Source organism: Myripristis murdjan, chromosome 2 (genome assembly GCF_902150065.1).
Source record: "Myripristis murdjan chromosome 2, fMyrMur1.1, whole genome shotgun sequence".
Lineage (NCBI taxonomy): Eukaryota > Metazoa > Chordata > Actinopteri > Holocentriformes > Holocentridae > Myripristis > Myripristis murdjan.
This window is the reverse complement of record NC_043981.1, coordinates 9748689-9774859: the sequence shown is the minus strand read 5'-3', so window position 1 is coordinate 9774859 and position 26171 is coordinate 9748689. Positions and strand designations below refer to the sequence as shown.

The window sequence follows — 26171 nt, the reverse complement described above, 5'->3', positions numbered from 1 at the left end:
TTCAAAATAATTTGAAAAAGAAAATTGTAAGCTATATGCTATTTGCGTGGGTAACAAAGAAAAACCCGGCTTACTTTTGTTTATGTGGACCTTAGCCACATCATGATATGGCTTCATTTAATTTTCATTTTTGATAAATTATTTACTCATTATTCACAGCATGAGCACAATTATTCACAACAACGAATCTATCTGATAGATGCAGAATGAGGTACATTGATATTCCTCTTTTTCACCACTAGATGTCGCCAAACACTTCTTTTGTTTTTTCATTCCGCCACCCGGATGTTGTCTCGGGTCACATGACCGTAGTTCAGCATGGCTAGAGACTCAGTTGGGTTTGTTTACAGCAGCTGTGCTCTGTGGAAACACGTTGTGTCGGTATTTAAGACGTAAACAGTTACATCTCATGCATGTAGTTACAGAGAGACAGTTAGAGACGTGCTCCAACGTAAATCCATGAAATAAACGCAGCCTAATTTGCTAACGTCGTAAGCCACACAGCGAGAGATAGAGGCAGAGAGAGAGAGATGTCAGGTTTCAGCGCTGAACTTATCGACTACCTGGAAGGCAGGATTACATTTGAGGAGTTTGACAGGAGGAGAGACGAGCGGCTCGCCAAGGTAAGCTGAACACGGCGGTGGACTCAGTTTAATTTGAGCTGGACTGGTGGTTAGCACTGCGGCTAAGCTAGCAACAGTCGACGGTTAAGACTCGGTGACACGATTTAACGGTAACCGACATCCTTAAAACGTAGTTACAAGACTTGATATTACACGGAATTGTCATATTTGCTGTTATTTGGTCATTAAAGCACTTTAAACTCTATTTTTTGCTATTTACACGATAGCAAAAGTTTGCTATATTATTGACATTTCCTTCCTCTGATTCGCAGTTCTTTCTTTCTCTCTCTCAGCCTGTAGTCTGTAATGAATGACTTTTCTGTGGTTTGGTAGAAGCTATTTTTTAATTTTTTTTAAACTGTAGAAGAGCCTTTTGGTGTTTTACATTGCTTGTTTATTCCTTTAACCAGGTGTGGTGTAAAGCTACATTTGTTTTTGGAGCAGCATACACCAAAAATTTATGCAACAAACTGGCAACTTTAAAAAAAAAAAAAAAAAAAACTTCCCTGTAGGTGAATGTAAAATGTCTGTATTCATGACCAGAAGGCAGAGTGTGTGATGAAATAGCTCCTGTGTTTACTTCTCCTGTAAAGACCCGTCTTAATTGACTTTAAATGTCATAAATGAAACGAATAACATGAGTGTGTTTGTTCCTCAGTGGTGTCTTAATGGTGTCATTTAAGTGGTGGATGATGAATTAGTGTTGGCAAGATGTTGGGGTAAACTGTATTTCTATGTCTTATGATCAGGCATTCTCTGATTATTTGATTGATTTAACCACTGGGAATTTGTTACAGTTTTGGTAGTTGTTTTTAAAACTAAAAAAAAAGTCTCTCTCTCTCTCTCTCTCTCTCTCTCTCTCTCTCTCTCTCTCTCTCTCTCTCTCTCTCTCTCTTTCTTTCTCTGTCTCAGTCAGCGAAACAAGAACTAGATGAAGACGAGCAGGATGATGCTCAGCCGACCACTTCTGGCCGCGCACAACAGGATATCGGTAACCCCAGAGTCTGTGTGATCGTGCACAGTATTATTATCTTGCTTTGTTGATAAAGCTGATTTTGTTTCTGTGTACCTGATATTGGCAGCCCAACATGATCTGAATCTGAACGTGAATCTTAATTCATCTATGTTTTATTTTGTTGATGATTCGATTCATGATTTAATTAATAAAATGTCAAAAATAATGACAAAAGCTCCACAGAGGCTATGTGATGCCTTCAGATTGCCTCCTTAGTTTCACAAACAAACAAACAAAAACAAGAAAACACCAAACGATTCATTTTATTATAATATGACTGGAGAAAAGTAAGCAAATCTTAGCAAAGCTGCAATCTGACCTTTTTGGGATTTAATTGATAAATGACTAAAATGACAGTGAAATGATTTTATGTCACCTGACTTAGTGTCTCAGCACCACACTAAACTACTGCCTTCAAAATGTTAGTAATGGCAATATTTTCCATGTTGGACTGCTATCTCTAGGTTGGAATGAGCTACAAGGCCAAGAAACTAATTATCTTGACAAGGCATGACATTGTACTTTAATAAGTTGTATCACAGGCCTGAAAGAAAGCCAAAAATAGAGTGATAGAATTATGGTGGCTAACTGATTTGTAGTCGCTGTTTCTTAACATAATGATACTGAAACATTCTCCTGTCCTTTCGTCTCTAATCTGAAGATGGCATCAGTCCCATGGTCCAGCAGGCCTTTGCCTCCATGCTGGGAGAAAAAACAGAGCCACCGTCTTCAGAAGAGGAAGAGGAGGAGGAGGATAGCTTGAGCTATGTTGACGATGAAGATGATGCAGATTTTGTGGTGAAGGAGAAGATGGCGATGGAGGAGGATGAGGGGAAGGAAGGGAGGAGAAAGAGAAGGAGAAAGAAGGTAAAGGACGAAGAGGCAGAGGAAGAGGGGCAGCAACAGGAGACGGAGAACCCGACGGTGGGGGAGGTCTTCGCCCTGGAGATGGAGCTGAACCGGGAGAACAAGAAGATGATGAAGGTGAGGAGGAGAAGAGGAGGTTCCTGTGTCTTAGTTTCTGACTGTTTGGTCAGGTGTGTGTATCTAACTTTGTGTGTGTGTGTGTGTGTGTGAGAGCAGGAGCGGCGAAATCGCAGTAAGCTGCCCAGAGCTCTGAGAGGCCTGATGGGAGAAGCCAACATCCGCTACGCCCGCGGAGAGAAGGAAGACGCCATCCTGATGTGCATGGAGATTATAAGACAGGGTATGAACCAATCTGTGTGTGTGTGTGTGTGTGTGTGTGTGTGTGTGTGTGTGTGTGTGTGTGTGTGTGTGTGTGTGAGAGAGAGAGAGAGAGAGAGAGAGACTTTGAATAAAGTCCTTGAAACTGTGCTCATAGTAAATAGCTGAGGCGGTGACACATTTTTAAACTTAAAACTTGAAAAGAGGCACCTTGAAAATGCTTGAAATTTGCCTAAATTTGATTTAAGAAAAGGGGCAAGATAGTCAGTGTGCTCTAATGCAACATTTCCGGTTTTCTGTATTGTTAGTGTTGTGTCAGGAGGACTGTAAATATAAAGTAAGGATATGTTCATTTTTAAGACAAGAGCTTTCACTCGGGGGAAAACACTTGTGAATTCAACATCTCAACCCAGTCACTGTCTCTTTTTCTGCAGCTCCTCTGGCCTATGAGCCTTTCTCCACGCTGGCCATGATCTACGAGGATAACGAAGACATGGAGAAAGCTCTGCAGTTCGGCCTGATCGCCGCTCACCTGAACCCGTCCGACTGCGAGGAGTGGATCAAGCTGGCAGAAATGTCTCTGGAGCAGGACAACGTGCGGCAGGCCATCGTCTGCTACTCTAAGGGTGTGTTATTCTGAGTCACACCGGTCCCTGTCTTTGTTTTTGCATTTGTTTTTTCTGCCCGCTGTATTTCTCAACACATTTCACAAAACACTGATAAAAGAAACCACCCAGAACGCACATGAATGTATTTTTATTTATGGGATTACTAGGCCTGTATAAATATTTTTTCAACCTTCCTAAGCCTCAGCTGAAGCGCAGCAAAATATAAAAGGCACCAAGCTAAGCTTAGCAAGAAAAGTGTGTTTTTAACAAAAGGATGGGAAAACAGATGACCCCAAATTACAAAAACGAATTATTTAGCAGTTATTTTGCCAGATTAATAGGATCGCATGAATGAATCAATTATACGACTCAGTGATTTGAGTCACCAAATTATTTTACTTCACTTGATTTTTTTTCATTAACATCTTCAGTATTGCCGTTACTAAGCATGAGGACTTACATCGTAATATATTAATATACGCCATTAATTTTACAGCCCTAGTATAAATCCACTATAACTGATAGTGACATAAAATATAATGACATTTCCAAGCTACAGGAGATCATTCATAGTAAATTTCCCTTTTAAAATCCATTATCAAGAATGTAGAAGATGTCAGAAATTGATGCAACTCCATTATCTGCCTTTTTTACCTTGTTGATCCCCAAAGATGGATAAAAGGTGAAGATGCTGATCTGCAATAATTATAGTAATCATTCTCCAATCTATGTGATTCCCACCGCCTCCACAGCCCTCAAGTACGACCCGACCAACGTTCGCTACCTGTGGGAGCGCTCCAGCCTGCACATGCGTCAGGGCGATCACAAGCAGTGCATGGACGGCTACCGCAGGATCTTGAGCCTGCTGCCGCTGGAAGATGGAGAGCACTTCATGCAGCTCTCCAAAGACATGGCCAAGTGAGCACACACACCCTGTTCACCTCATCACACACTGCAGGAGCCAGACACAGACTGGCTGGCTGAATTTCTAACCAAGTGGTGGATCATGATTTGTTGAACAGTTAATAAACCAACATTGATAATGTTTATCAGATTAGAGGCGTAAGCAATTGTCAAATTATTGTCAAATTTACTGACTTACAAACTGAATTATTAACAAAATTAACTTAGTACAAGGGTTGATGTTTAGCCTTTATGACCGATAAATCACATATTTCACAGCATTTAAATTGAAATGCCTTTGTTAGATTTGGAAGAGTTTATACAGCAGTAAAGTAAAGACATAGCTGGAACCTCTTCCATCATGCAGTCACTCAAATGTTGGAATGACTCATAAACAAAAACCATAAATATACACTGCTCCTACCAGGGACACAGTGAAAAGCAGATTTAAGCTCCTCGTGGGAAATACACAGTTATGTGATCAGAAGTAATGTCCTCATTCATCTTCAGAGACAAGTCCAGTCCCGGCAGCCCCACGTCGGCCAGATGTGAACTTTTTGTAGAAATCAAGTGGACATTGCTGCACATTTACTCACTGATGTAAATTAAACCAAAAATGTATTTTCATAGTGGATTAGGAAATGGTGGGCAGGCCACTCAGCACCTTATGGGCTGAGTGGCCACAAATTTGTTTGGGCTCTGCTAACTTCCCATAAGCATGTGGATTTATTTTTCACACTCTCCAGACTAAATGGCAAACAAATTGAAAAACATAATCAATAGATTCATCTACAGTGAAAGTAATCATTAGTGCAGTGCTGATCTTGGACACCAAAAGGAAGGTTTGCTGTTGGAAATGAGAATTCAAGTTCATGTGTGTGTGTCCTCATGTATCTGTGTGTGTGTGTGTGTGTGTGTGTGTGTGTGTGTGTGTGTGTGTGTGTGTGTGTGTGTGTGTGTCCTATAGGAGTTACTATGAGAGTAATGACCTGCCGGCAGCTTTAGGTGTGATGGAGGAAGCTCTGAAGCGGCACCCAGGCCTGGTCACTGATGATGTCATCAACATGGCCGCTGAGCTCTACATCGCCAACCACCAGCACAGAAAAGCCCTGCAGGTACACAAACTACGTGTGCATGTGCATTTGTGTGTGTGTGTGTGTGTGTGTGTGTGTGTGTGTGTGTTGTTTCTGCCTTTGCAACCTGTGTGGAAATGTTTGAGATTTCCTTGTGTGCGTCAGAGGGAGAGAAACAGAGGAAACTAAAAGGCAGAGTGGTGTTTCTTTGCCAAATATTTGGTGTGTGTGTGTTTTCCTAGGTCTTGATCCAGTTCTCAGGTATATTTCTGGTGAGGGCTGAAACCAAATCAGACTCCACCGTGCCAATGGATGAGAAGAAGGAAGAGGAGAAGATGACAATGGTGGAGGAGGTGAAGCAGAAAGACGAGGAGGAAGCAGAGATGAAGACGGCTGATGAGGACAAAGCGATAGAGGAGCTGGGTGAGAGGCCATTTCTCCTAAAACTGAGCATTATCCCTCCTCTGACTCCTGCCACTCTTTTTTCTAGCATGAAAGTAGTCTTTCTGCTTGATTTGCACAAATTTGTTTTACTTGCAATAAAACATTGCTTGATTCTAGTGTCAGCAGTTTTGCGCTCAGATCTATTTTTTGGTTGCAAATCTGTTCTGTTTGGTTGCATAATAACGAAACAGAAAACACTCCTTTAAATAGTCTATTCTCATCCTGTTTCCACTTTTCACAAGAACCAAAAAATGCTAAGATGTGGAAAAATGGGATCCAAAGGCAATATTGATTTTTAAACTGCAGGTTTCCAAGTATCTAGTGGCCAAAATAGTGACAGGAACCATAAATGTGTCTGGGCTTTTTCTGCCAAATCCAGAGTAGTTGTTTTGACAAAAAGCCCTCAGGTACAATACATTGTGATATACAGCATTTACTAGCCACAGAGACTTGATGGTTATTCATGAGACTCAAGGAACATTTGTCTTTCAAATAAAGAGAGCTAACAGAGCACAAGAGCTCAGACAGTGAAACAGTGCTGCTTGTTCATTACATTCATTATAAAGCAGTTAATCCAGGAGCTGTAACCTTGGGAGGGCTTATTGACATTTTGAACAGAGTCTAATGAGAGCCGGCTAAAAATTACGTTTTGTTCTGTGCCCAGCGAGTCTGTTCTGCATTGTGTAGCTGTCTTGTAATGTGTCAGAACCAATTAACCAAATCAAATTCATTGTGCACCTGTTGTAATTAGTACATAAAAGAAATTACTCTCAGTGAGGTTACAAATGTCTTTCAAGAGGCAATTTCAGGTTAGTCAGATATCAGGCATTTCACTCTATAATCTGTTTCATACTGAGCAGGATCTAACTCAGTGAAGGAGATGCTGATACAGAGTGTCTGCAGGTCCTTAGAAAGTCTTAAAATGTCTCAAAAGTCAATTTATAAATATAAGCTCTTAAAAGACATTAGATAGTCTTAAATCTGAATTTATGAGATCTTCATTTCCAAATAAATATATTATCAAATTTCATTTATGCATCTTTTAATTTCTTCTCGTCAAAATTACTCAAGTTCTGCTGCATGAAAGTTAGCATTTCTGATGTTAACCCGATACTGTATTTTATACTCTACTGTATGCCTTATAGTAACATGCTACACTTAAGCTGCTGGGAAAATGTTGTACCTTTACATAACACATTTTCTGCTTACTCTCATGTTACAAGAACCCAGATTACTTTCTTCAGCATCTGTACAGAGAAATCCACAACAATCCTTGGAGTTACCTGTCCCAAGTTTAAAACAAAAAAATCCTGGTAATATTTATTCCAGCAGCAACTTATTATGTAAGCTAAAAGAGTCTTAGTTTGTGTCTTATTCTTTCCTAAAACTTCTGTTATCACATCTAACTTTGCTGTTTGCTTCAGTGGGATGAACAATAATTTCATTATTTGACATGATTTGGTGCACATGATTAATATTTTCATAATAATTTCAACCATATTGCCCAACCCTAATCATGACTAAACTGTTGCTGCACTTTACTGGACGTAGTTGATATTTGTGGCAGGTAGTAATGTTGATTTAAGGTCAGTTTGTTGCGTTGTGTATTTGCAGGTGACGTGGTGGCAGTGGACATACCCGACAACGTCCCTGTGGACATCAGAGCCAAGCTGATGGTCTGCCTCATACACCTGCACGTCTACCAGCCTCTGGAGGTAAACTGACACGCTAACATCAGTTCACCCCCTCTGCCCTGTTTCTCTGTCTCGTCTATCCTTTGGTAAAATAGAATTGTCATAAGTTTTTGTGTATGTTGAAGTGAAAACATGAAAATCACCAAAAATGGAGTTATGAGGATTAGAGCCCATTTCCATTCCAGCTCAAAAATTTGCTATATCTCCTGCCATATCAGTAATCAGTGTATTTTTTTTCCTATAAAAACACTATCGGTATCAATCTCATAAATCCCATATTGGTTGGGCACTAATAAAGATTTCATGATAATAGCAAAACTCAGCTGCAAGGTTTCATGTGAAGTCAGAGACTTGATTTTAGAGTTAAGTTTATAGCTTGAAAAGTTTTTTTTTTTTTTTGAGACTACGGTAATTGTGATATATATGTATTTTCTCACCCTTGCTCTCCCTTATATCCACCCATAGGTGCTTCTGACAGCACTGATGGAGCACAGCCCAGAGGAGGTGGGGGATTTGTATCTTGATGTCGGTGAAGCCTTCCTGGAGGAGGGCAAGTACGTGTCGGCTCTGCCTCTGCTGTCAGCCTTGGTCACATCAGACAAGTACAACCTGGCTGTTGTCTGGCTCAGACATGCAGGTATGATACAGACAGAAAAATACTCCCCAGAAATATTTAAAATCCCATAAACTGATATCAGAGTAACAAATACAGATTCAGAAAACTCCTCTGCTGCATTCATGGACTTGCAGGCTGCAGCTAACTAGCTAAAAGCAATATCAAAACACTTTGAACAAAAGCAGTTTTTTTTTTTCTTTTTGAAGGGAAAGATGTTTTGGACATCATCTTAAACAAGATAATCCGGTATTGTGCACTGAAGCATCCTTCAATTACAAGTTGCAAACAAATTTGAACTACTGAAGCCAGTGATGTTTCATCCTTGGCTCCATCCAAACATTTCTGAACACTTTTTACCACCCTTTTTAATCATAATAAAAATTGGATGAGACACACAACTAAACACATAGCTTGTTCTAATCCTGTCGTCACATCACGAGAAGTACATCTTGACTGCATAGTCGGGGTTGGACAGATAGACATGATGGAGTATCATTGAAGTTTGGTATTTTCCAGACAGCTGGGGAGAAAGTCTGGTAAATTCAGCATTTCTCTGGGAAAGTTGGAGGATTTCAGGGCCTTTAATACATAAACCACTTTACAGAAATATGCTAAAGTGTTTTTTCCAACCTGTTCACACATTCAATGCATTAGCTAGTGGTTTTCAGCTGTCTCTCTGCACAAGCCCAAGGCACTTTGTCATTTTAGACCTTTTTCAAGCTCGAAAAACAGCTTTAACATACATGGAAGGAAGAAGATTTTAGGTCATGAAAGCACTCTGACTCAATTACAGAAAGCTATGGAAAAGTCATGAATTTTTACATCAGACAGGAGAACAAACAGCAGGAGTGAGCAGCGACAGGCAGGTGGACCAACATCATCAGACAAAACCAACACAGAGACACAGACTGATAACATCTCTCTTCATCCATCACTTTCTCCTCCCTCCCCACTGTCAGAGTGTCTGAAGGCGCTCGGGCACTTGGAGGCGGCAGCAGATAGCTTCACTAAGGTGGTGGAGATGGCTCCCCAGCACCTCGAGGCCCGGCTCTCCCTGTCCACCGTGCAGCAGCAGCTGGGCCGGCCGCTCTGCGCCCTCAAGGCCCTGGAGTCCATGTATGACACCAACACAGTGGCACAGGACTCGTCAGCTGCACAAAAGGCAAGGGACGCTGAGTGTGTTTGTGTTGGTGTGTGTGTTTGTTTATGGGTCAGTAGGGTGTCTCCTGGACCCAAAAGTCTTAAAATCTTTTATGGAACTCCTAAATAACTCTGCATCCTGTGAAATTGCATTTTAAACACTTAAATTCAGTGTGACAGGATTCCCAATGGTCATGGAATTTATGGAATATCAGGGCATTTTGAGTGATTCCTGTGAAGTTGTTCACTTTAAAGGAATACACCACAATTTTCCAGTTTGTTTCACACATTCATTGCATTAGCCAGTGGTTTTCAGCTGTCATAGAAACCAGACTGTTGACCCTTTTGGAAAAACAACATTAACACATGAGCTTGAAGGTTCAGTCCTGTTTGGTTGTTTTCCTCTGTGATAAATTGGCACATTGTTACAGAAATTCCAACGAGTCTCTTTCTCTTGTCATTTTCATATTGCAAAATTGGTCTTCTGTGCCACTCCAACTGGTGTTAAAAAGTGATAAATTTAACTTGCATTACTGCAACATTATTCCTTTATGTACAATGTGCCTTTTTAAATTTGATGTACTTGTACTCATATGCGTTCTGTGGTTGTAGGAATTAAAGCTGCTGTTGCATCGCTCCACACTGTTGAAGACTCAGGGCCGAATAACAGACTACCTGGATACTCTGATCACAATGATATCCATGCTGCTGAAGGTAACCTTGATATTATCTTACAGACACAAACAATTTCTTTGTTTTTGTCGTCTCCTTGTATTACAAATGTATGTATGTGCGTGTGTCTCCTAGGTGGCCATGCAACGTGCCAAGGTGTGTGCGCGCTCTGTAATCATGTCCGGGGAACGCCACTTGAATCTGGTCAAGGTCAAAGACATGCAGCCGGACATCGCAGACCAGGAAGCTGCATACCAGGACATCAGCGGTATGTTTGTGTGTTTACATGTTGGGCACAGTTTGTCAGCTATTAGTGTTCATCCTCAGCAGCCTGGGCAGCGAGGCGGTGGTACACAGGCTGCTGGTCTGGCCTGCCATTGGCAAGAGTGCCAAAGAGCAGGGCAGAGCGGTTGGCGCGGTATTGTTCTCCATCAGCAATTAGTGGCAGTCACCATATGTTGAGAGGGTGCTGCTTCTGTTCTGGGTCCCTGGTGTCACATCCTGGCCAAAGTTGTGTTTCCATGTGGACAAAAATAAGAGCTTCAGAGTGGCCAAGTTTAACATTTTGTAATTGCCATGGCCACATCATGGATTAGTTTGTCTTTATAAACTTTTACCAGGATGCTATGTAATGATGGTATTGGATACTGTTCAGTTATACAGATACTGTGCTATTTTACACCGTAGGCTACTAAACTACATTAAGAATTGTGGTTATTGTTTGATCACTAATAGTAGCAATACATTACTTCAAATAGTAATGTAATACAATACTAATGCCAGTTAGCGAAGTATACATAATAGCAGTACTTTTATACAAATAATAATTCTAATGATATACTAACAGTAATGGTACATAAAACTATACTAATACACAGACTTTGGGTTTACTATATTACTTTATATTCTACATTACTGTACTTTACAATTGTTTATTATTTTCCTCAACCCTAAGAAAATGTTTCTTTCAAAATGATAGAAAGAGCCTTGTCCTTTCTACATGTCAGTGTAAGTCAGACTGTCTTCCGCCATTTACACTAATGTTGACGTATACAATAGTATAGTATAGTAAATACGGATGCAATGATTCATCGATTGCACTGATCATAAATTCTGCAGATGCAGCTGAATCAATTTGCTAAAAGAAAAAAACATAAGGAATCATTATGGCTTTGGCCTTCTAAGATAGACGTTCTTGGTTGCACATGTGGATATAATTTTTTTCTCTAAAATTACAGTTATTAAACTCCAAACCAGAAAAAATCATTATTAAACCAGTTCACTGACCAGCGAATCATGAATTGAACTGAATCAATGTTAAGCCAAAGATTCTCAACTCTAATAAGTATAGGACTGTATAGGAATTTTAATGAATATAATACACATACTAACAATACACAAGTATTAATCTTATATTAGTAATATTAACAGTATCATTCCATACTATACTATTTCTATACTGCATTGCACCATTTCATTATGCACCATACTTTTTTGTGACCAAATTTTTATTGGTTTTCCCATTTGCTTTCATTACGGAGGAGACATAGGTGTACTAATATTGTACTTTCTAGAATAGTATGTTTTACTGTACTGTTTTCTCCATTACTCTGCCATGGTGCCATGTGCTCTCTCATGCCTCCTCCTAGAGTTCTCATATTCTGCCCGAACCCGACCCGACCCGACCCGACCCGACATTTTCGGGTCGGGTCGGGCCTAAAATTTACGTGAATTGGGCGGGTCGGGTCGGGCTTCGGGTTCTGTGGGGGATTTTTTTTTTTTTTTTTTTTTTTTTTTTTTTTTAATAAAAAAAAAAAAAATAGAATTATGTGTTGTGTTATTGATTATGACGTTTCATTTTTATGTGACTGGTGGAGAGTGAGAGACTGGATTGGATTTGGAGGCTAAACTTTCAGTGACAGACAGACAACCAGCTGTGCGTGCGCAGCGCAAACAAGTGAGAGAGAGTTGCAGCAGTATCCCGCTGTGCTGGCACACTCGGCAGCAGGGACGGGTTTTGCTATGGGCAGTGCAACTGCCCAGGGCGCAATCTACTTGGGGGCGCACGAGAAAAAAAAAAAATCTCCAGTTTTCTAGACTACCGTATTGACCCGCACATGCCGCGGCACCATCAGTCGGTATCAGGCGGGCCGGCCGCGGCACCGTCCGATACCGCGCCCACCAGTCAGGTCTGCCGGGTCTGACAGGTGAGCTGCCTGATGGCCCGCCTCATACCGACTGATGGTGCCCCGGTGCCGCGGCCGACCGGCTCTGCTAAATAATGGGGAATTTGGCGATTTTTTTTTTTTTTTTTTTTTTTTTTTTCGGGCTTTATCGGGCTGTCGGGCCTAAAGTTCGGCTAATTAGTCGGGTCGGGTCGGGCCTCGGGCTGGCCCAGTCGCGCCCGGGTCGGGTCGGGTCTTAATTTTCAGGCCCGATGAGAACTCTACCTCCTCCCCCTCACCAGGTAAAACCAGCGTTCTGTCCCGGGAGGACTGGTGGCAGCTGCTGGTCAGCTGTGCGCGGACGCTGTGCGAGGAGCACCGTTACGGGGAGGCTGAGCTGCTGGTCGAGTCCGCCATGGAGTTCTTCTCCTTCTACGAAAACAAACCCAAGAGGAAGGAGCTGGAGTTCTTCGGCCTGTCAGCCGCCTTCCTTGACCGCAACTACCGCAAGGCCTACGACTACATCAGGTGAGAGAGAGAGATAAGGAAAAGCAGAATTAAGGAATAAAGAAATAAGTTAAGGTGTACACCAACATCAGCTAGAGAGCAAGTCAAAGGTTGTAAGTCTGTTTTGATTTGAATTTCAAATTTTTATAATTTTATAATTTTTTTTGTGTTGTCTCGGTCCATGTCTTCTCCATAGGTTGATGCTGATTGACAATGTTGAACGCCCTCAACTTTGGAACGTTTTCAACCAGGTGTGTGTGTGTGTGTGTGTGTGTGTGTGTGTGTGTGTGTGTGTGTGTGTATGTGTTTATGTGTGTGTGTGTGTGTGTGTGTGTGTGTGTGTGTGTGTGTGTGTGTGTGTGTGAAAACAGAAGCTATACATTTGGCTTGACTTTAGGTTTGCTCCTGTGAAAGTTGAGTGCATGCAGAAACAAAACTCCCAGCTGGCTGTCTTTATAGTAGACCATTTATGTGTGAGAAAAAGTTTCATTAAAAAGCATTTTTGGTAAAACAATAATTCAAACAAAATAATTTGTCAGCCCCTATCATGTAATATATCATCTCAAATATCTTCAGTACTCTGTGAAAAAGAAGGGGGGAAAAACTCCATGTATCTAGTTTTCCTGGTTTGGGTCACATTTTGCTCACACGCCTGTATTTTTCGCGTATTTTCATGTGGACACAATCAAATTGAACTCTGTTTTCCTCCACAGGTGACGTTAAACTCACAGCACCAGCGCCACCATCGCTTCTGTCTGCGCCTGATGCTGAAAAACCCCGACAACCACGCCTTGTGTGTCCTCTGTGGGCACAATGCCATGGTGTCCGGCAGCTTCAAACATGCTCTGGGTACAGCACACGCTCACACATACACAGATTAAATCTACACACGCAGATTAAAGTTCAACACAAACGTGCAGATTAGTTAAATATGCGCGCACACAGCTATGTTGACGCTGCATGCAGGCTCCACATATGTTGGATTTAGTCTACACAAACACAGCTCCCTCTCTCTCATTCCCTTTTGCTTTCACACATGTGACTGAAGTGACTAAACAGATTAATAACATATAATAAAAAAAATAATAAAAAAATAATAAACTTTATTTATGTAGCATTCAAAACAGAAGCTACTAAGTGCCTTCCCATGATAAACAGTAATAACTCAATCTACAACAAAAAAGAAATAACAACAGAGCTAACTTCAGAAAAGATATAAATAAACACAGTTCACAGAAAAGCCAGTCTAAAAAAAGTGCGTCTTTAAAGGGGTTTAAAAGTCAAAACAGACGTAACTGATCTGACCTCTTGAGGAAAGGCATTCCACAGTTCAGGGGTCCTAATAGCAGAAGCTTGAGCCTCTTTTGAGATGAGTTTGGATCTCAGAACATTTAAAAGAAACTTTCCCTCAGACTTCAGGTTACAGTCGTGCTCATAAGAGGATAAAAGATCTAAAATGTAATTTGCCTCTGAGTGAGAAGGAAATATTGGGGCGCTTTCTCAGACAGGGATTAGACCTAGTCACAGACTAAAATGCCTTTTTAAACTACAATAACTTCAACTCACTTTATGGATCATGGAAATATTCCTAGATTATCTTAATCAAGATTTAAATGATGCTGAAGTGAATGAAGGTTTGAATTATAGCTCCAAGGCAGCAGGTTTAACTTCAGAGTGGAGAAGCAGAACCCTTACCTTTGTTTTTCCTCCTGTTCCACAGTTCCAGGTTTTTCTAGACCCACTCCAGGATTTATGAGCATTGCTGGGTTTTCAGTCAGAATCAGCAATATTGATCCCTGCGGGGACGTTGGGTAAATTCAAATTCACCCTTTGAGCAAATTAGCAAATTACACAGGTAGAAAGGTGATAAGCAAATTCTCAGAAAATAGCCTGAAAATGAACAGAAAATTATTAAGAAATGATGGGAAAATAACTTTAAAATTACCAGAAAACTTCCAAAGAAAATGATCAAAATTACCCCCAAAATACCCTAAAGGTGGCGCCCAAAGCTAGAGAAACTTGAATCTGTTGAATTATCGCCTCAAAGTTAATAAGGGACTCCAGAGTCCAGAAGTAACCAATCTGAAGTTAAGATGTGTTTTGGAAAGTCACTCTTTAGGCCAGGTTTAACTACTCCAGATTAAGGTCTAGTCCTGTTTTCATTAAATCTCTGGGAAAGTCTGGGAAACTGCCTCAGAAAACACCATGATTATTTAATGCCAATTCATTAGCTTCAGTAAAAGTTCAGTAAAATAAAAAATGTAAAGGTTTTTGTAGATATCTAATACAGTGGCATCTGCATTAAAGCTGTCATTTGAGTCTGAGACATTTAAAAACAATTGTTTATGTGGCTTAATGGGTGATAATGTTATCTTTATATGGAGCATAATGATGTTTGAGAGATGTCTAATTCAGTTATCTTCCCTCATTTTAGGAGAGAGGGGGCATGATTTCACTGTGACTCATAGAGACAGGAGACGCAGGCATAGACGTAGGCAAACTAAGGAGCTACCTTTGATGTTCAACTGTTCTTACATTTTTTTTTTTAAGTTGACATTTCAAAGCCTTGTGAATCTGGAAGTTTATATTTATGCAGGTTTGCTTCAGAGAGGATCTGTCTGTGCTTATCTGAGAAGCTCTTCAGCACAGGCGCTAAGGCTCTTACATACAAGGATGTGTGTAAGAGCCTTATATACATTTTATATAACATTTTGGCTCTGTGTTCAGGCCAGTATGTGCAGGCCTTCAAGACTCATCCCAGCAACCCTCTGTACAGCCTGTGTGTGGGACTCACCTTCTTCCACATGGCCTCGCAGAAATTTGTAGCGAAACGGCATCCACTGCTGCTGCAGGTAGGAGTGTGTGTGTGTGTCTTCTGCTGACGTTTTATTATTTACCTTAGTTCTGCATCCTTACATTTGTGTGTATGTGTGCAGGGTTTCTCGTTCCTGTGGCAGTATGTGGAGCTGCGTGGAGAGTGTCAGGAGAGCATGTACAACCTGGGCAGGGCGCTGCACCAGGTGGGCCTGGCCCATCTGGCCATACACTACTACCAGAAAGCGCTGACGCTGCCCCCACCCAAACTAGAGGTACACACACACACACACACACACACACACAGACGCTCCCCACCCCAACTTACCCACCCTCACCTTACATTTTAACCAGCTATTTTTGGAGCAGAGCTTGCTGTATCACTGTAACTCAAAATTAGAGGTGTGTTCCTTTGCGGACCTTTCACTTGTACTGTGTTCTTACGCAGTGACTACACTATGAAGTAAAAATCCATACACTGACATCCATACACTACCCTTTGGATCAATTTACCATCCTTCTTTATAGCTGTCCCAGATCTGCTTTTCATTGTTGGAACTAATTTTTCAGATTTGGTTTTGATTGTTTGAATCTGTTGTCCGCCTGTAAAATGTTTGATTTTCCAGAGATGCAGATATTCCACTTTAAGATTAATGTAGTGCGCGAAAAGTGGGCTAAACAGAGTCAAATGAACAGTGGTTACTGGGACTTTTCCATAAAATCAGCTCTCAGAATTATCATTTTTGGCAAAAACGACCAGCCGCTGGTTAAGAAGACAGACATTTGTGTGTGCTTTGATGAATGAAATCTGGAAGCATTTAGGAAAAAAGTTTTTTTTTTTTTTTTTTTTTCCTGTGGTTGTGCAGCCAGTCAACACCACATAGTCTCAATGCCTGTGGAAATCCTCTGAAGTTGTCATCATTTTACAACCATCGATTTCATGGGTTTTAATTGCACTTTGTTTTTAGTTTTATGTCTGTTTATTTTACTTAGCTTTAGCAGCTTGTTTCATCCATCACAGAGGTTATGTTCCTGCCGTCTGTGCTGTTTTAGTAGTTATTGTTTGTTTTGTGTTGACTCTTTGCCTTACGTGACGTTTTGCTTCTTCTTGGTGACATTGAAAACAAGGATCAAAGCCCTCAGTTTTCCTCCAACTTTCAATAAAAGTTACTGAAATGAGTGAATCTTCATACATTCCTTTTTCTCAGCCTCTTTTGTAGATTTAGACATTTTGTGCACAAGTCAGTATTACCAGGTGGTGCTGCAGACCCACTGTATGTTAATGAGATCAGTAGATTGACCACTTAGCCTTGCTCTGTCACTCTTCCCTCTCCCTCACTCTTCCTCTGATGACATTTTTCCCTCTCTCCATCTTTCTTCCCCCCCTCTTTCCCCCTCCATCCCTCCATCTCTCCCTCCAGGGTATAGATGATGATCAGGTGGATCTGAGGAGAGAGATCGCCTTCAACCTCTCCCTCATCTACCAGGCCAGTGGCAACATGGAGATGGCTCGCCAGCTCATCAACACACACTGCGTTATTTGAACACACACACACACACACACACACACACACACACACACACACACACACACACACACAAAGCTTCATCAGTGCCAGTATTTTCATAATTTTGGTTTGGAGACCTGGGTCCAGTTCCTGTGTGTGTTGCAGTGTAAGAAAGGCTTTTCTTTTGAAGTGCATATTGTGATATCTAGATGCCTGTGCTCTTATTTTATTGGTAATTGTCCTTTATTTGGGATGAGCCGAGGAATAAGGTTATGTGAGGAATTACTGTGAGCACTTTGAGTGTATTTATAATTTTCTATCTGTGGAAGATGGCACTGAAGAAGCCAATGAATGTAAAGGAAACACTGGTTGTTCATGTTATCGTCTGAATAAATACACACACACACAAGTATCATTTACTGTATGTAAAGTATTTCCCAATATTTTTTGAAACATGTTTCAATTCCAGGTCTAAAATAATACGTTTTCAGTATTTAAAATGTTTTTAATAAAATATTTTGCTAAAGAAGCGAAATGTTTGGGATGCTTTTTTTTTTTTTTTTTTTTTAATATCTGTAAATGTTTGTTTATTTATTTATTTATTTATTTATAAAAAAAAAAAAAGTCAAACAAGGATTGTTATTGTTTTTTTGTTTTTTTTCTTCACAAGCTGCCCATAGGCTTGTTGGGGGAAAATAAAATAGATAAATAAATAAAATGGGGGAGGGGCAGCATTTTGAAGCTTTTGTACCTAGTTAAACCCTTTGGTCAGTGCCAGTGGGGTGACTTTTTCAGCTTTGTTGTCATTTTTTTTTATTCCAGTCATCATCATCATCATCATCATCATCATCATTAGCACTAGTGATTATCAAAACGCATGCATATATTTTTGGGGTCACGATGAATGACCTGGAAGTTGGCAGGTCAGATGACAGGTGGTGTTTCCTGTGCTAATTCTGGTGATGAGAGTGGAGGCCCAACGCGTGGACCGAGGCACTGGCTGGCTTTCTTTTGTCGGCACGGGGGGATTAAGGCAGCGAGATTATACCCCCAAATCCCTCCCTGTCTCCCATCTCAACCGTCTGCTACCAACATCTTTCATCTCCGGGTCAGTGCACTTTGATCTGGGACAGGAGATTTTAGCCAGTTTAAAGCCACGTGGCCCCAAATTACACACGCGGCCCCTTCCCCCAGCTTTCTAATTGATAAGGATGAGGTTTTATCCCCGGACGCCCCATATTGATCTTGATAAAGTGTTTTTAGTGCTTTAAAGTCATCCTTATGTGTTCTCTTTGTAGTGAATAAACCAAACTACCGCATTTGTTTGGGGACCACCTGGAACCCCCTTCAGTGGCCCCTGGTGGTCCTAGAACCGCATTTTGGTAACCACAGATCTAGGCTACAGAGAGGGGAGGGGGCGGGGGTTAAATCACTATTTTGATGCCGAGGTCGGTGTAAATGGACGACCACGCCGAGGCCTGGCTTTGCAAAAGTTCAGTGGCACCGGTGCAGCGCAACTGGTTTGACCACCTCCGGGATATTATCGTGTAAAATCGGGTTCGCGTCGTGCCAGTCCAGCATGCCTCGGCGTCGGGTTAGCAGGGATAAAGTGAGTGGAGCAGCGGAAACGGGGAGGCGGATGTGAAGTCGTCCAGCCAAATAAATAAGATATGAACGCGTCTTTCCACCCAGCCTGGCAACATCACGGATAAACAGTCGTTCCTGACGGTGCAGCGTGAAAGAGAGAGGAAACCACGGCGAGAATGGTTTGAAAACGGGAATAACACGGAGCTGAATTCATCGTCGGTGCGAGATTTTGTACAGACAGGAGGCTGGAGGAACAGCGAGAGGGAGCGGCGCTGCGCCCGGCTGAGGAGCGCCGGATCCCGGGTTGGAAGCGGATGAAGGGTCGGTGGGGCCCGGGCCGTGCGCGGAGCCGTCGTCCATGATCAGCGACTCGCTCCGGGGGTTTTGATGCCCAGCGGGTGGATTTGTAAACCAAGGATATCGTTTCCATCTCCGTGACAAAACCTGAACGGTGAGTAACGGTGCATGCATGAAAATGCTCCACTGACATTTGGTTTTTATTCTAGGGGGCAGCTTTGATCTGGATGTGCAGCCACCAAGCTGTCAAGTGACACATTCTTTATATTCAGAATGACATCAGTTCATAACACCAGCAAGTCTACCGCTCTATATTTGTGTCTGAAAATGCATTCTGGCTTGTTTTTGTGAGATGATATAACGTGACGCTTTGCAAAAAAAAAAAAAAAAAAAAAAAAAAAAAAAAGCTATAGTGCAAAGAAAAAAAAAAGGGGAAATTCTTTGTTTTTGCAGCATCAAGTGATACAGGCCGTTATGTCCTGTCCTGGTAAAAATGAAAACGAGGCGTTTTGGCATTTTGTGCTCATCACCAGTCATTTCAGTCTGCACACACTCGCTTTCTCTTTCTCTCTCTCTCTCACACACACACGCACTCTGTTGGAGAATATGAGGAAATCAGATCATGCAGTGTGCTCACGAACAATCAGATCATTCCCAGAGTGAGACAAGACAGGTCTGCTGCTCATCTCCTCTTATTTCCTCTTTAATAGCCTCAGCAAGGATCTGGCCCTGATTGTAATCTGGATAACAGGCTGCACTATTGCCTGGGCAATTAAGTGGAAGTATAATGAGTTTAAATGTAATGGGCAGGTCAGTTTAATGCTGGCTCTTCTATATTTTTTTTCTTTATAGCTCACACTGATGCCAGCTTTTCACCGATTTATCACTACAATTTGAAAAAACACTAAGATGACCCCATGTGCTCATGACACATGCATTACATTCAGATGCAAAGAAGCTTACAGGCTATTTTAGACTTGCAGGTGGATCGATCCAGTATCTGATACCACTATCTGTGCATCCCTGTTGATAGTTTGTGCTCCTCCTTAAGTTACACCCCTCAGTCTGTGCCATAACAGGTTATTTTAGGTATTTTTAACTTCAGCATGTGCGGCTTTACTGCCAGTGTATTACAGTCCCTGACACTTGTGCTTTCTTGTACAAAAATATGATAAAAATATAAAATAGTTGCAACAACAGTTACTAGCCATGCAACAAATTGTCTTTTGAATTGTGATGATGTTCAAGTTGCACTACAAAGGATTTCCCCCTCGTGTCATTTTGTAAATAGAAGAGAGCGTCTTGTCCCACCTAAATGAGACGCTGTAGGTTCACCCTCGTCGCCCCAAATTGAGACTCTGGTTTCTGGGATGGAGACTTCCCTGCTCACAGGAAGCGAGCACTTCATCCAGAGAAATCCGGAGTCACCATGAGTTGTTGTGCCTATTTTGTTCCTACTTCTTAAAGCGTTAAGCATCACAGAACAGCTAGCTTGGTTAAGAAAAGGCAGCATGGAGAAATGTTGCAATAATGCTCAGAGGCAAAAAAACATTCAGAATTTGGGATATGCAAATAAAGGAAGGATTTATTTGGGTAGTCAAGAGACTTAAAGGCTCAAACACTTTAACAAAAGCCTGGGAATATCCACATTCCACTCATGCTTTTTTCCTAATGCCTTTGTAAAAAATGTTTTGGACATTAAAGATGCTGAGTTCCAAAAAAATCCTTCTTTTTTGCACATGTTCTGAACTCTCCAGCTCACATTTTTCTAACTGTTCCCTCCTGCTGCCACTAGGAGCCGCTAATGTGCAGAATTGCCCAGTGCATCTTTAAGGTCCAGCTGACTCAGATAGCAGCAAAATTGAAGATTCACCGGCAAGAAGCAAATTTAGAAAATTGTATTCATCATGACTCCACATATTCAAACATTAAGACACTTTCTTATCACTGTATTTGTGACTTTTATCAATTCTCAAACTTGACGCTGTTCATATAACATAAACATAACCTAATCATAACCTTTATCTCATCCCTCCGGCCAGTTGTTTTTCTGGGAGCCACTCTACACAAAATGTCCTTGGCTGGTGGAGCACCCTCATCCCTGTCGGACTGAATAGGTCAATTTTGTCTTCACAAGGTTAGAAGTACAAGAATGCACACACACACACACACACACACACACACACACACATATACTGGCACAGAGGAATGTGATGGGGACAGGAAGCTGTCGCCTCTGACGGGACCGCCTCATTGTTCTCCAATCACGCTACGGCTATTTCAGGACAATGTCTGTGTGTGTGTGTGTGTGTGTGTGTAATCGCTTAGTGGTCTTAGCTCAGAAGTTTGTTTTTGTGCCACATCCAAGCCAACCTAATGCTGTCCTTAGCCTTGTTTATATCTCAGATGTTGTCAGGATTATTGAAGACCTTGGTTTCCGGGCTCCAATGTGAGTGTTTGACTGATTCAGTGGGTGTATTTTTACACAAAAATCTCACCCAGAGCGGCTTTCAATCTGTGATACTTCTATAATTCAGCGATCTGTAAAAAATTGAGGCTGTTCCTGCACCCCCCAGGCCCCTCCCTGTGCAGACATCTGAGTGTCTTTTCCCCTTTTAGTGGTCGAAGTCCAGCTCTGCTTCCGCCCCGCAACAGTATCAGCAGTATTGATTTCAGCGGAGAGTTTCGAGAGTCACGGGGGCCGTAATGCTCCTCTAAACCCCACAAAGACTTTTGCCTCTGATGGGAAACAGCAGCGTGCGAGTATGTGGGTGCCCGTACGTGTTTGTGCACTACCCATAATTCCCCTCGCCTTGGTGTAGGATGTCTTTGATTGAAAATAGCAGCCAGCATGCCAAAAAGAAGTCTAGGGCGTGTGTAGCAGTCGTAAAAGTGCATGTGTGCGCCTTGTGTGTGTGTGTGGTTTGACTGTGTTTTGATGTCAATACCTGGTCTTTCTGGTCTTTTTTCACCAGTGTGTGTGTGTGTGTGTGTGTATATTTAGGCACAAAGTCTCACCACTTAAAAATAACCTGCAGACTTGGAGCTGTTGCTGGAGAAGAGATAGCACTTATCTCATGCAGCTCCACACACACAATTTTTCATAGATTATTCAAATATTATATAAAAGGATTAATATGATCAATTGTTATGTTTTAAATCAATAGCATGTTTTTAATTCAACATGTTTCCGATGTCTAATAATAGCCAACATGCTGATATTAGTAGTGACTCTTTGGAATAATCAGTTTATTCCCATACACAGAGGGTATTCCCAAACGGGATAGGGAAGTTAAACTGCTTATCCTAAGTATGACCTTAACTGGGATATGATCTCTTTCCTCTGTCATGCATTGTTCAGCCCATCCTTTTTTTTTTTTTTTTTTAGTTGCACGCTGATGTCACATCCATATTGTTGCAGCGCATCATTGAAGCTCCATCGCACTTTGAAATATTCAAAACTGAGACTGCAGCATTACGTCAAAGAGAAAGCATGTAGACGCCGTTTATGCGCGTCTCTCTCCCCGTGAGCCAGCTATTTTTCTCTGTCAGCGGGACGTTTTGGTGTCTCTGGAAACCTCGGGATCTCCGCTAGAATTTCAAATGCATTTCTGTGGGTTTTGAACAAAGCTTGGCCGTGCAGCACGCATTTGTAATCACGGAGCCGCTGGTGGGACCGGCCGAGCTGCACAGCCCAACATAATAAATGTGTAGGAGCGCGGCGCAGGGAGAATTCAGAAGAAAATGTACCCACATGTCAAAAACGCTGGACTGTATCATTAAGCTAATGGATAGATGGGCTGGCTGTGCTGCCAAAAGCTGTAAACAAGGCACACACACACACACACACACATATACATCCTCCTCCATGCAAGCCCAGCAAGCAGCAGCTCACCTAAAGCATTACAGCTAATGATATCACACACCTTAACCCCTCTCAGGTAGTCGTGCACACACACACACACACACACACACATATACACACACACAGGTGGAGTCTTGCAGTCGCCAGGGCAGTAGAGCAGTGATGAGTCAGCTTTCTGGTCCAGTCGACTCAATCCATCAGTCCACTCACTGTCTCCAGTGTATATATGTGTGTGTATGTGTGTGTGTGTGTGTGTGTGTCTACCTGTGTTGCTATACAAAAGAGCTTATGCAGAAGTGTTTCCGTTTCCGTGTGTATGTGTCGATAGCATGGCGCCAGTTGCACCTCTGCAGCTCGTTCTCCCTCTCTCTCTGACACACACACACACACACACACACACACACACACCGTCGCACGGCCCCAGTCTGCTGGAGCGGAAACACAACATGACATTTTCCAAAGGGAGCTGGTAAATATACCCGGGCTCAGGAGGCTGGTGTGAAAAATCACGCTGCTGGTTGGGCCCAGATGGACGCCGGCAGCTCTGAGGTCAGGTAGCGGCACAGATTATGACGTGTTGTTACGACGTGTGTGTGTAATAACAGCTACGGTGAGATCGATCTATTGATGTCCCGGCATATCTGGCTGATATCTGCCTTCTTTTCAATATCCGATATCGTCCATGTCTTTCCTCTGTGATATGAAAGGTTGTTGTCTCGCTCTAATATTGTTGGACAGTATCTCTCATCTTTTTATTTTGCATGTGCAATATTCTCCTTGATTATTGTGTTTATCCAAACATTTCATTAAAAAGCGATTCACTCCAGTGATACTTTATCAGGTTTGTGGTTGTGAAGTGTGAAGTTCATGAGGTCACCATAGGTCATTTTGCAGTTTTAGAGTTTTTCCCCATGTTTTTCCTCAAAATTGATCCTCACTTTGGTGCAATATTTAGCCCACTTGCCGACAACCGAACATGACATGCATGGCATCGATGGATTCCTTAGACTGTCTAGTTTCATAAGACAGCATCACTTTAATCCTGAGTCCGCTACAGCCTATGATAGACAGTAAGACACTCAGGCCCACCAACGGGCCATCTGCGCGGTAAAGGGTCAAAGATATTGAAAAATTGGCAGTAAATATCAGCTATCGGCAGCTTCAGCGCAAAGAAAAATGTCTTATTAGAAAGTTCCTCAGTCATAGCTGTAATACATGAGCTGGTATTAAGCACATGAGCTGCTGTGTGTGTTAGTGATATCACTTGTGCAGCGTGACTTAAGCCACAGCCTCCATCTTTGTGTACGGTATTAAATATCAAGCTGATGCCGGGATAAAATAGGATCTTGTGTGAGAGAATTGCACTCGTTTCAGTTAAATCTGACACCAGCAGCCGCGCGAAACACACAATTATTCTAATTTTTTTCTCCCCGTGATCAAAGGCTGCGGAGTTCATTAAAACTAATGGAACGAGTCCGCTTGTTGCTTCGACTGGCGGAGGGCTTGTTAGTGAGCGGGTGGGAGCAGTGGAGACGGGGTTTCGGTGCGTCTCTAATGCGGAATGTCCCGTTTGGCCTTTGCTCTCGTCGAACCCTGTGATGGAGGCTGCCGCAGGGTCAAAGGTCATGTTGCTGAATGCATGTGAGACGGAGGGAGGAGAGGGTCAGAGGCTGAGCAGTGATGGGAGAGGTGGAGAGATGAGGTTTTTGTCACTTAAAACAATGATATGAAAGAATTCCTCATATTCCAGATTGGCTGCTTTCTCTGAAACCGATGCAGATGTTTGCGTTGTTGTTATCGCACAATCAGTTAAAATGACACCGCTGTTCTCTAGATGCCATTCAGTTCCATTTATGATGTTGCTTGTAGTTTAAAATATCAAGTCCAAACGTCATGCCAAACAAAGAAATGTTGCCTACCGAATCCATCGAGGAACCTTAATAGGACAAAAGTGTCAGCATAAAATAGTAACACCTTTAAGTTGTAAATGAAAAGTTAAATGTGCATCAAGTGAGGCGGACGTCCCATCTTATGGAGAAATTTTCGCCAGTAATTAACATCCTCCATGGTTACTTCAAGTTTGTCCACCAGAAAAATAGGTTTTAATTATCCATCTGGAACAAGCTGACATTATTATTCCACTATTTCTTTTACAAAATAGTTGGAACTATTGATAACAGCAAGCTACTTTAGTCTGTTTCACCAGGCTGTTTGTCAGAATTAGTATTTAAAGTATTTATTATTTAAATGCGGGATATCTGAAATATATATATAACCTAATCTAAAAGTAAAACATAAAAACAACATTTTGCGATGCCAATCTGGAAAATTACCTTCACCAACATTGAAAGAATCCTTGAAGAATAAATAGGTTTAAAAGCTGCGTTAAAGGTGGCAGTGTTGCACATTAGCGGCCCCAGGTGGCAGTGAGAGGGAAGTACATGAATTTTGCAAAATGTAAAGCCAAAGAAAATCATGCCACATAGCTTTGGTAAGCTTGCACATGTTTACTTGCGTGTTGATTGCTGGTGGTGTATTTTGACATAAAGAATGGGATCTAGTGCCGTTTTGAATTGTGTGCACGACATGTTAAGAGTTGTAAAACACTCTAAATTCAGCGACCAGCCATCTGCACCGTGCATAGTTAATGTAATGAAGGCAGCCATGCAACTTCAAAGCATTACAGGTGGTGCATGACTTGACTCACGTCTCACCAAAAGGAGTAAGCATGTAATTTAATTTGTAGGCGTGCACGGAATAAACAAAACTTTCTCCCGTCAAATGTAACGCAGTGATGTTGTAGTTTGTAGATTATACAGAATAAAACGCTGTTTCCCCTTAAGACAAGTTAGGAAATGTTTTCATCCTGCGAGCGTTTGAACGTAAGCAGAGGAAAATGTTCAAAAACTGTGAAAAGTTTTTGAATGGCTGCCAGATCGAGGACCCAGCTGGTTGAAAGCGAAGCGAGCAAAGCTTCACAGCTCCCGTCAAGTGCGACTTCGACAGCTTGAGGAAGCCAAATAGTAGCTGCTGGCTTTCCTGCTGGATGTGTTTCCTCACATGGAGACTTTCTGCATTCAGGAGGCCTGTTTATTTGCTGAGGATAACTTATTTATTTATTTGAGCATCCATTCAGAAGTTAAAATTTTCAGGGTAGCTGGATGGAAACATGGCTGCAAAGAGAGAGCGAGAGAGAGAGCGAGAGAGAGAGAGCGAGAGCCAGGGCTCCAGCTGCAGATTGAAGCCGTGTGGTAATGCAGGGGATTAGCAGAGGCATTCTGTCAGTAGTAAATCCCCCATTCTCTGTTTTAATCTGGCTGCTGGATCAAGGACACTCACCTCCTGAGAGCTTGTGTTCACGTGCACGCGCGTGTGTGTGTGCACGCGCATTTCCAATCAGCATTATAAAGACAAAAGGCGACATTGTTGTTTAATTTCAGTGAGAGCGGGCCACT

The 26171-nt window shown here is 41.9% G+C and overlaps 2 protein-coding genes across 2 annotated transcripts in view; both read left to right on the top strand.

Annotated features, from left to right (window-relative positions):
- Nucleotides 1-307: 307 nt before the first annotated feature.
- gtf3c3 (general transcription factor IIIC, polypeptide 3) lies at nucleotides 308-17036 on the top strand. The gene is made up of 19 exons (XM_030067025.1): nucleotides 308-623; nucleotides 1536-1614; nucleotides 2300-2622; nucleotides 2722-2845; nucleotides 3258-3449; nucleotides 4184-4349; nucleotides 5302-5449; nucleotides 5650-5830; nucleotides 7466-7566; nucleotides 8011-8182; nucleotides 9121-9323; nucleotides 9914-10015; nucleotides 10109-10241; nucleotides 12441-12666; nucleotides 12842-12896; nucleotides 13359-13494; nucleotides 15373-15497; nucleotides 15582-15734; nucleotides 16881-17036. The coding sequence occupies exons 1-19, from the start codon at nucleotides 531-533 to the stop codon at nucleotides 17001-17003; spliced, it is 2835 nt and encodes a 944-aa protein (XP_029922885.1). The 5' UTR covers nucleotides 308-530; the 3' UTR covers nucleotides 17004-17036.
- A 1400-nt stretch (nucleotides 17037-18436) lies between these two features.
- The window catches only part of LOC115370186 (E3 ubiquitin-protein ligase HECW2-like), a 44918-nt gene continuing 37183 nt past the window's right edge, over nucleotides 18437-26171 (top strand). The window contains 2 exon segments of the mRNA XM_030067092.1: nucleotides 18437-19005; nucleotides 20894-20988. The gene's annotated coding sequence lies outside the window, so the exon portion shown is untranslated.